This window comes from Belonocnema kinseyi, chromosome 9, assembly GCF_010883055.1.
Source record: "Belonocnema kinseyi isolate 2016_QV_RU_SX_M_011 chromosome 9, B_treatae_v1, whole genome shotgun sequence".
Taxonomy (NCBI): Eukaryota; Metazoa; Arthropoda; class Insecta; order Hymenoptera; family Cynipidae; genus Belonocnema; species Belonocnema kinseyi.
The window spans coordinates 39,855,310-39,866,884 of NC_046665.1; the positions used below are offsets into that span (position 1 = coordinate 39,855,310).

At 34.2% G+C, this 11,575-nt stretch overlaps 1 protein-coding gene across 1 annotated transcript in view; it reads left to right on the forward strand.

The window, feature by feature from the left end:
* LOC117180492 (venom carboxylesterase-6-like) overlaps positions 1 to 11,329 on the forward strand; it is a 128,344-nt gene extending 117,015 nt beyond the window's left edge. Inside the window, exons 5-7 of the mRNA XM_033372990.1 lie at positions 6,013 to 6,375; positions 7,310 to 7,476; positions 10,817 to 11,329. Of these exons, the coding sequence (XP_033228881.1) occupies positions 6,013 to 6,375; positions 7,310 to 7,476; positions 10,817 to 11,329 (1,043 nt within the window). The remainder of the gene's footprint in view (positions 1 to 6,012; positions 6,376 to 7,309; positions 7,477 to 10,816) is intronic.
* Positions 11,330 to 11,575: the final 246 nt, after the last annotated feature.

An 11,575-nucleotide genomic window follows, 5' to 3' on the forward strand; every position in this document is an offset into this window, starting at 1 on the left:
AAAATCCTTAAAAAGACATGCCAGTGTTTCTAAGGTATATTTTTTAATCCTCGGCATTTTTTAAATTCTATAAACAGTCAATCTTGGCTTAATTCAACCTCAAATTTTTTTAAATATCTACAAATGTTTAAAATTTTACAAAAACTGAGAAAAATTTTACATCTCCTATGTTTTTTATCAGCTGTCATTCAAATGTAGGGCGTGGCGCTAGTGGCGCCAGTGTTTCATCTTCTACCGACCTTCACAAAACTGACTCAGTACATTTGCATGGCGAGTCACTCCCCTGGTTATACATTCGTTCCTTAGACCTATCAGTACACCTCCCATTGCTCTACCCTTTCTATTCATTCTCTTTGCATTATGAACCTGCCCTTTGTAACCTTTTAGTAATCTTACCCTTACTCATTCCCATTCCTTTCGTGACATGCATCAGGACGATATGTTGGTAAACAGATTAGGGGCTATCCATATACCACTTGGACACTTTAAAAGGGGTGGGGGGTATGTAAAAATTCCACGCTTGTTCATGAGGGGGGAGGCGGAGTCAAAAAGTGGGGAAAAATTGTCCACGTGGTATATGAATAGCCCCTTAATACAAAGAAGGTTAATAAAATGTTAATTCTTCTTACTTTTCTTTGTTTTTCGCCTTTTGAACATATTAACAAGTCATGACATAGCCACAAAATTAATAAAACGGTTCAACCGATCAATCTGTGTGAACACATGTTACCCCGGGGAATTGGAAGTCTAAGAAATTGCAGAAAAGCTGATGCGAAAACACATAATCTTTAAAGACTCCATCCCATTCCCAGTCAACGGAGATCCGCCCAGCGAATCGCTCCAAGAATCGTCAAAGTAATGCGTTCGCTCAGAATAATCCATTGCCCCCGCAAAGACCACCATGGCATCATACGCTTCTAGTAACCTAAACTTTTCCGGATTAACCTTTAAGGTTGTCAGTCTCAGCTGACAAATGCTCAAATCTCTTTGCTAGAGGGCTGTTTATTCGGTAAAATTTACGAAGGATGAACCTTTTTGCCTGCAGAGACCTGCGGAATGACAGGGGAGTTTCGGAACTCTCGGAAAGGAACACAGAGATGGGCTATACACCCTAAGGCAACACATAGAGTAGCATAATTGATCGTGTCCATAATTCTTAAGGCCCTCCATTAGCTCTAAGGAAGAAAGGAGCTCCCCCAAACCAAACATGCTCTAATCAGTGCTTTGTGGACTGTGAGCCTAGGGAGAGGGATTCGCCTAAATAGATTCTTACAATAAACCTGAGGATATAGACAGCTCTGGAGGCTTTGGCAGCAACGGCCCTCATGTGCGAGATCCAGGTCAATTTTCATCCAATATTTTGTTCAAGTAGTTGAGAATGGGCTGGCACTGCTTAACCGTTTGATTTTAGGTGATGGAAGTGTTTTGGGTCTTCCACCTGCCTTTAGAAAAAACGCAAAGTCGCGACTTTGGTACAGAGATGGAAAGTTCTACAGTCGCAATCTAGGGAGTAAATTTCTAACATTTCAATCTCAGGGGATCGGAAGCCTCCTGAATAGCACCCCTAGTGTCTTATGAAGCAAATCATCTGAGTACATAGCCACCCTCACAGCAGAGGTTTCGTTTGCCAAACAAAAAAGAAACAATTTTGAGCAATCTTAAGGAAAACCGTAAATCCCTCAGCTCATCTATCAAAGGGCCCGGCAGGACGACATTAAATGCGCCTTTTAATTTCAATGGCAGCGCAAGCGTGTTTTCGCCTCTATCGAAGCCCATCATAATGTCCGAAACAACCGAGGCTGCACAGTCCATAAAGGACCTGCCCCTTCTGAAACCAAACTAAAATTCAGGGACCCAGTTATTATGCTCAGCCAGATATTCCATTCTCGTTTAAGTCAATCTCTCAAACAACTTACAGAAAGATGATGTGAGAGATTTTGGCCGGAAGCCTCTGCGAGCCAGTTTGGGGATGAAATAAACACGGGGTCTCACCACACCTCCGTGAAAGAGGAGACTTGGAACCTTTCGTTAAACTGCCGTGTAAAAATATTAACAATAGGTCTGAAAAACCCCGTTGGATCTCATACGAAAGGTGATCCTTGTCAAGGGAAGATTTTGCCTTACATAGTGACAACGTCACCTGAAACTCCATCCATGAGAAAGGTTGATTCATTAAGTCGAGCTCATCGGACTTCGATAAAGAGTCTTTCGTCTGTGGGGAAATATGTAAACGAATCAGCTCCCCATGCAGGCCTCTGATTACGGGGAAATTCGAGTCTGTGAACACGCCAATGTGTGGTTCTCCGGCCCGAGAAGCCATTGCTTTCACAGTGCGCAGAATCTTTGACATAACAGTTGTTCGGTCCAAGGATTCGCAAAAGGCTATCCAGCTTTATATACACCACCATTTATCCATCCGGCTGGTTAGCCAAGAACCTTTTTCTTGCCAGTCTTCTTCTGAACTGGATCACCTCGCATTCAGCTTTCCACCGGATTTGTTGTCTAGACTTCTCTCCATTAAAGGAGTCAGCTCTATAGGCACCACTCTGCTCTAGTGAAGATCGACGCAATATAGGCTGTGGAGAAGATTAGATCAAAGTTATTGGCAAGCTGACTCGGAGCATTCAGTGACATTAAGTCATACAGCTAGAATCACAGCATGTGCCCAAGTTTTGAAACTGAACAAACAAATAAGTTTAATCAGCACTGGTGGACAAATTAATATGCATTTTTTTAGTTTGTAAATTAACGCACAAATTATTGTACTTTTTAATAAAAATGTACTCTATAATTTTTCTTTTATAGATAATAATTCTTTTGTAGAAAATTTAATAGTTCACCAGGGTTCATCACCGGTGCAGTGCTGGCCTAGTATTAGTTACCAGTGCAGATAATCGGCAATTCGCCCAGTACTGGCGGTACAAATAAAGGATGTTTTCTAACGCTGTTTTTTTTAATTGAAATAAAGTGCACAAAAATTGGTTGACAACAATTGATGCCTGTTTATTTTGGTAACGTATGGCATGCAATTTAATCTTGGAAAATAATTTCCGACAAATGTCCACTGCGACTACGTTTCACAAATCTCATTCGGTCGGCCCAATTTTCGCATGTTTGCGGCATGTCGGCGTAGACAAGACTTAACGCAGTCCCATAAAATAAAGTTCAAGGGCGTAATGTCATAAGAGTGAGGTGGCGAATCGACATTAACCTTTTTTGATACTATTCGTCCATGGAACATCGTCTTCATTGAATCGATGGTTTCAACGGCGGTATGACTTGTTGCGGCGGACATTTGTTGGAAATTATTTTCAAAGATTGAATTGCATAACATTCGCTACCAAAATAAACAAACAACAATTTTTGTGAACGAATTGTTCTGTGCTTTATTTTAATTTTGAAAAATAACGTTAAAAACACCCTTTAATCCAAAAATTAAAAAATACGTTTATAAATATGGTTCATGTGTTCTAAAATTTCGAAAAACTATGAATACAAATATCGTTAAAACAATTTTTCTTCCTGTTTTTTTAAGGATACAATTTTTCAAGTTCCGTCGATACAAATTTGAAATGCTCTTAAAGAACGACATTTGATGTTACTATTAAAAGTCTTAAAAAGGTCTGAAACGCTAAAAACCCAAATATTACAAGAAAAAAAATTTAATAGAAATAAATTATTTATGCCATGTTGAATTTCGGCATCACGTTTTTTGAAATATCTATATTTCTAAAACCATTAAACGAATTTTAATTAAAATTGTAGGTGTTATAGATGAAAGTATACGCTTTGTATTAAAATTTAGAAAAAAATTTATTTGGACCAAAAAAATATCTAAAAACATTTTGAATTCAGTTTTTCGTTAATAGGGAAAAAATTTCATTTTTCTTGTCAAGGCAGTTAAATTCCTTATAATTTCACCTTTAATTGGATAAAATTGATGGTGACTTCTAGATTACAAAATAATGTAAGTTTAGTGGGACCGTGCGCTGCCACTGTGCTGCTCTCCCAGTGTCGCACAGTGGGAAAAGAGCACTTTTTTGGACAAAACTGCCCAACATGCCATAAATCGATGTAATAACTGACTAGAACTTATTCTCTGTCGGTTAAATTAACAAAAAAAATGTTTATAATGCTATGCAGAAACGAATGAAAACGAAACTTATTTCTTCGTTATTTGTAATGATAAGTTGCTTAAGATCCATAGCTTTTGTGTAAAATACGACAGATACTAATGTGCGATTACAATTAGTTACAAATAGCTGAATTAAAAAAAATATTTAAACAAATACACATTCCGATATTTTTTTCATTAATTGACCATTTTTTGTGAAATGAACTAGTACTGTCTTGGCAAAAACCCTGGTTATCATGTTTTTCAAAACGTTAAAAGCTTTTAATTATAATTATAAAAGTTTGTGAAAAAAATTGTTTGTAAAATATAGTTTATTTTAATGTATAAATACTTTAAATAAACAAATTGTAAATTTTGATATTATTTTATGAAAATAAATATTTGATCACATAACAAAATCATGAAAAAATGGTGAAATGTATATTTGTTTACAAAAATTGTTTAAATAATTGTTAAAAGTCTGCTATTTTCACTAATTGTAATCGCACATTAGTATTTAGGTATTTAGGTATTAAGTCGATTTATGGCAGGTTCTAATGAATTTTAAATTCTTTAAATAAATAGCACGCGTCGAGATATTTTATTCAAAAAAGTGCTCTTTACCCACTGTGCGACACTGGGAGAGCAGCGCGGTGGCAGCGCACGGTCCCACTAAAATTTCCTTATCCCTTGATCTAGAAGAGTCACCATCAACCACATGGCGTAACTTCCGTTATTTTTAAAGTTTCAAAAATCCTTTGGACCCCAAATGTCTCTTATATAACACTATAATTTCTTATAATCGACCTAAAATCGAAGAAACACCTGCAGATCCTGATATTTCTGACGTATACTGATCCTTATCTAAAAACCATTTTATTTATATTCCCGTTGACAGTTCATTTATTTTACATCCATATTATGTCGTATAATAAAAGAAAAATTAATGAGAAAAAAAAGTTTGAAAATTGTTATTTTTACTTTTTTGAACTGTGGCTTATGAGGGTCCTTTTTTCATTGAATTTCAATTCTGTAGGTATAACGTAATGATTTAGACCCCTGACTGCTAGGTGATAGATTGAAGTATAGATGTAGGTTCAAAACCCCATAGCGTTAGAAATTTTACTTGTGTTATAATATTTAAGATTGCAAATTATAATAAACATAAATTTTTTAGAGGTTGGTTTGTTTGAACATTTATAGTTCGCATGAACATTTAAGAGTATTCTTAGAAAACAAATCAGTCCATAAAAATATGAAATTCTGTCGAAAATTTGGAACAATAAAATGTCTCTCCTACTTTTTCTATAAGGTCAACTATACCTGTAACTTTAAACTAATATTTATTAGTGACACATCAAGTTGTGAGATTATTCAAAGAAACTATTTTCCTGTATCATTAATTAAGAAACTCGCGCGACGTAAAGGAAGCACATTCATTTCTCGATTCACCTTGAACAACAACATGTTTAAATAAATTAGAATTATTTTAACACATGAGAATTATTCCAAAAATTAATGAGTATTTTTTAAATCATTTAATGGTATCATATAATTTAAGCATTTACTTGTAACATATCGTGTTTAAATCGTATAGATTAACAAAAACTGCTTTTCCCATGATAAATTAATGAGAAAATTTATAATCTCTCAGGCAAGAGGTAATATTAACTGATTTCACTTAAATTTGGAGGAGATTATGTTTTTGAGTATTAGAACAAAACTGGTCGGTAAAAGCGAGAAAATTCTAAAAGTGAATAATGAGGGCCACCCTAGTTGACAGGTGATACCAACAACATTTCGACTTATCCTATGATTTATTTTTTTTTAATTTCTTGTCTAATAAGTTATAAATATATTTTTTCAAAATTATAATTGTTCACCTAATACTTTTACAGGTCTGTTTCAAAAGTACATAATGCAAAGTGGTACAAATTTAGCACCTTGGGTATACCAAAAAAGGAGTAACTTTATTTTATATACAAGGGCTCTGTCGACATTAGTTCTTTGTCCCTCAATTACTTCCGCAGGACTTGTAAATTGCATGCGAAGAAGAAATCCAGAAACTTTATTGGATACTAGTGCTATATTCGGTACAATTTCGCGCCTTGCACAATTAACTTGGACCCCTACGGACGAACCTGATTCTGAAGATGCATTTCTAACTGATAGACCAGAAAATTTGGTGAAAAATAATCAAATGAAGGATTTACCTTTTATGAGTGGAGTCGTAGCTGATGAAGGACTTTTAATTACTAGAGGTAAATAATTCTTAACATTTAATTTTATGTTTAGAAGTTCTAGTGTAAGTAGATAATTTTCAGTGCTCTAGCTCTTTTATAATAGAATGGTTGTAATCATGTCGTTACAAAACATGTAGGGTTTTGTACACGTGGAAAAATGGATATTAAGATTCAAAATGATATTAATTGATACTAAAATTCAGTATTCAGGTAATAACAACTCCTAATATAAAAATATATAGATATGAACCTATAATATCTGGATATTGGTTTTCAATGTCAAGATATCACACTTTAATATTCAGATCATTGTCGTCTAGTTAAAAATTCTAGATACTGAGTCTTAACATTAATTTTCTCACCATTAGGTATTTTATTTTTATTCTATTTATATTCTGATGTATGTTTTTAACTAGTTTTATATCCTATCCAATTTTTCCGGATATTATATAAAAATATTTATTCCATTAAATTTTATCCCAATTTCTTCTAAGCATATTCTATTTATATTTCTTTCCTACTCTAATCTAAATCGGTTTGATTTTATCCATAGTTCTCAGTACATTCTAAAAATTATCGCATTTTATCAAGTTATATACCTCAAAATCTTTTTTAATTTATTAAGTTCAGATGTTATGTTGAAGTTCAGATGTTATGTTAAATTTAAGCAAAAATTGAAATTTGCACGACTATTGCAATATAAATTTAATTAATATTGACATAACGACATCATCCTCAGAAAGTTTTAGAGCAATTTTTTCTATTTTTCAACCTATTCAAGAAAAAGTGTTTAACTGTCATATAATTAACATTAAAAGAACATGCAATCCTCGAAAGACAGGTGGTCTCATACTCGTGACAGGTAGTGTATTTAATCGACCCCTTGTACTCATATCCCTTGTTTAGCAGTAATAAAACATATATAAATTCTCAATAATTTTCTTGATTTCAGCTGCATATTCTAGTGATATAACCTACGGTATTCTCAGAGTAAGCATAGATCCACTTATCGCTTATGTCGGTGCCTACTACCTTGAATCTTCGCACTTACTATCATTTACACCGGCTGTGAATGGTTTCTATTTTTACAATAACCTTATTTTTGTTAAAGAAACTTCGGTACGTAAAAAGTTATCATAGTATCTGTAAATATGTATAACATTTGGAAACATTCAAAAAAAAAGATTTCTAATTGTAAATAAAATTATTTTCCAGTTTTTAGAAAGGGTCACAAAATTTGTCAGTGATAGTTTTTTCTTCTATTCGCAATTAAGGATGCTGGAAATAGTAACACCTAAAATTACGAGTCCAAATTATTTTTATAATTTTGGATATCGGGGCTCACTCAGTATTTATTCTGAGCTTGAAAACAACACTCTCGGTGTTGGTCACGGTGATGAGCTAATATATCTTTTTAATTTAACATCTGGTTCCTATCAAACATCAGATTTAAATTTTACCGCCACAGACTTATCAATGAGTAACAAAATGGTGGATCTATGGACATCTTTTGCTATAAATGGGTACGTACCCAAGTAAAGTATTATTTTCGACTTTTAATTATTTTTGTATAAATACAAACATTTGTTATAGAAGTAATACAAATTTTACTGCTTAATTTTATATTCCATTCTTTATCTGCTCAAATAGCATTCGTTCCTAGTTTCTATTCGTAATCAAACATCATAACAGTTGTCTGTACAATTTTAGGAAACCAACATCAGGCGAATTAAGTGATCCTAATATCTGGTCGCCATATACTACACAAAACCCCGTTCATATTCAAATTGGTAATATTAACAGTAACAAAGATCCAACTGTGACAATATCTGATACATTCTACACGGATCGAATGAACTTTTGGAGTAGATATGCTCCTATATAATAACGATAATATAAGGTTGACCCATCTAAATTTGTTAGTAGCTTTAACTAAATATATTGGTAGATATAGTATTTGGTTGATTCGACAAAAAAATTTGCTTTAGTTTATCCAATTTTTTTTTTCAATTAACCCAAATTTCTGTAATTTAACCAAATTTTGATGTTTATCTAAGAAAACAGATTTTTTGTTTCAAGAAAATTAATTTTCTCAATGTAGAGGAATATTCGCATTTTCCGAATTATAAATCTTCCGAATATAATAACATTCTGTAATTTCTCGCGTGGCAGACTCTTACTTACCCTTGAAAAAGAGCATACACCTAGGAGAAAATATACGTTTAGAATTCCAAGTGAAAATACACGCAGAGCTTCATGTAGAAATTTACGTGAAAATAGAGGAAATGTCGTGAGATTAAACTTAATTTTTTAACTGTAAATATAACTTAAACCATAAAAAATAGACCAAAATTAATGTCATAAGTTTTAGGCACTCTGTGTACTTAAAATCATGTCTTATTGCGGAAGCGTAGTGGTTTTAAAATTTAAAGTACATAAAAACCAACCTACAAAACACCGCCCTAGAGTTTTACGTAAATTTTCACGTGTCCTTTCCCAAAATTACACACACATTACAACGTTGAGTTCGGCTTGGATATGATCACTTTGAATAAAGATTTCCTATAGAATCAAATATGTAATTATAAAAAATAAATGTCCGAAGTAAAAACTTTAGTTTAAAAAATTATTAATGCCTTTAACTGTACGAGCAAAAAACATCCCGTACATAAATAAAACTTAGCAATTATATAGAGTTAAGAAACAATGAGTTAATCGTTTATCAATGCATGTCCATAGTCATGCAATTAGACTAAAATTGACTGCATCGTGTACTGTTTCTTTGAGTGAAAGATGATTCACCCCCACCCCCCTAGTAGAATGTCCAAGGTCATACAATTGTAAGGCCAAAGAACCTGAAACTTTCAATTGAGATAAGAAGTAACCGATGCAGAATTAGATCGTGGTAACATAGGATTTAAATTGTAGCCATCGGAATGCAACAAGGAATCTCCTTACAAAGGAGTGACTTTGCGGTATCAACTGCATTGTGGCTCCTAACTCCCAATTTTTTTGCAGCCTTACTAGTCAATTATCTGATAAGTGGGATCATCAATACTAGAAACAATATGCGTCTCCCATTCCTTGAGAGTACTGATACCAAATTTCTTAAACATTATAAAAATAAGTAAATCACTCTAATGTTCTGTTAAGCGTTTTAGATTTTTAAGAGCCACCAATGACGCATTTTTTTATCTCGTAAGTATTTTAAATCTTCAAGAATATTATGCGAGACATTATGAAGATTAACAAAGGATTGTTAATTAGTTAATATTAGAGCGCTCTTTTTGTCTATTTCGATCTGCAGCGACTTTCCAGACGAGATAAAATTAGCCTCAGTTATTGAAATATATTGTTAAAGCATTAAAGTAATCCTAAAAATTGACCCAATCTTTGTAGTTTTCTGAAAACTCCGGTAAAGTGATTTAAGAAAGTTTAACAGACAAGGAATCATGACGAATAATTTGCGACGGATTTTAACTTTCATTAACCCGAGAATCAGGAGTAAGCAACACCAAATTATCATACAAAAAATCCCGGACATTGAAATAAGCACCTACAATAGCGAAATATTTCGATTTTAAAGAATATTCTAACTGCTAACGCTCATCTGGCGTAGTTCAATCTTTAATCTCCAGATGCAGGGTTTCGCAATTTTTTCAGCCTTGCTCAAGATGTTCTAATCGCAATTTAACAGTAGTAACGGTTTTATTTGCCTTGCCAATTTTCTTAAAGTTAGTTTCGGTAGGTAGAATCGCCTAAGAAATATCTGATAACTCTGAGAATAGTGCTTCCTTTTTCACGCAAAAAATGTAAATAACAGTTGTTGGTAATTTGGCCTAAATTGAACAGTTCGAATTTTTGAAACTCAATATTTGATTTTCTTTTTTTGAGAGTTCTCTGACAAAGCGAGAAAATTTGAGGGCGTGAGAGCCAAATAATTAACCAAGATAATTCATCGCTGAACTACTATTCTCTGAATTCAAAATTTTTTGTCAGAACGAGCTTCTGTGACAGCATCATAACTCCCCACTCTAGTTCAGTGTAAAAAGAGTCATATGCTACCGCGCTCAGACTCAGTTTTCAGTTCTATTCTATCCTTTGCGACTCACTGTATATTCGTTCGAATGAAGAATACTCGCGCTGACAGAACGTCAGAGCGTCTCTAACAAAAAAAACGTTAAGTTTATTTTTACCCCATCATATTTTGAGGATCCTGCCAGGATAGTGCTTCAACGATATATCAAACTAAGCTCATTATTGTGACGAAACTTGGAAGTCGGAAATCTATGGAATTCATAGAGAAAATTTATTCGGATTTTTTTTACAGGAATCCGGAAAGTCAAAAAGGAAGAATTCTGCGGAATCCTGAAGAAGAACTTCGGCCTTTTTTATGGAAAGCTCGTTAAAAAACGAAAAGTATGAAACTTGAATTTAAAATATTTGGTGAATTTAGTAGCCACTACACAATGTAAAATTCTTGATTTCCGAAATTCGTAAACCTGAACGAGGCCTGCAAAGAGGCGGAAGAGGCAGCTGCATATATCTTGAACTTCAAAACGCAGCATTCAGCACATCACGCAACCCTGATGAGCAAAGATTCTCCAGTCTACAAGCTATAGTAATCCTCAGGCTCGCGACGGTACACAGGCTTATGGTGCTCCCTGGCCTCTGTCTTCCTAAAAAAACTTACCTTGAATTAACGCTAACGACCCCGAAAATGACGCAAATAGACTCTACATCACATTCCCTTGAACAAGTCCTATCCAGTATTTTATTCGAGCTTTCCTACATCAAGGTAGGAATATCAACGCTGAATAAAGAAAACGAGAATCGGCTACAAGAAATCTCAGCGATAGACGAAAAGATAGGACTTAGAACCAAAGTCGAAACGAACAAAGAGCAGTCCGAGTATGCGTCAGACCATGTCAAGCAGAGGAAACTTACCACACAGTCGCTAGAAACAGGCTAACTTCCCCTTAAGAAAAACGAGTCCAGCAGGGTCGCTGAACCATCTCTAGGCATAGCATCACACATGGCGACACGTATGCCCATTTTTAGAACGAAAGCGCTCGATAAAGATTCGAATACAACCGACCCAGCTGTCAGACTCCTGGTAGTCACAGCTCTAGCCGATACTATTCCGGTTAAAGATATGATCCGTATAATCAAAAGCCTTAGAGGATACGATGATATGGGCATAGAAGATTTTATTATG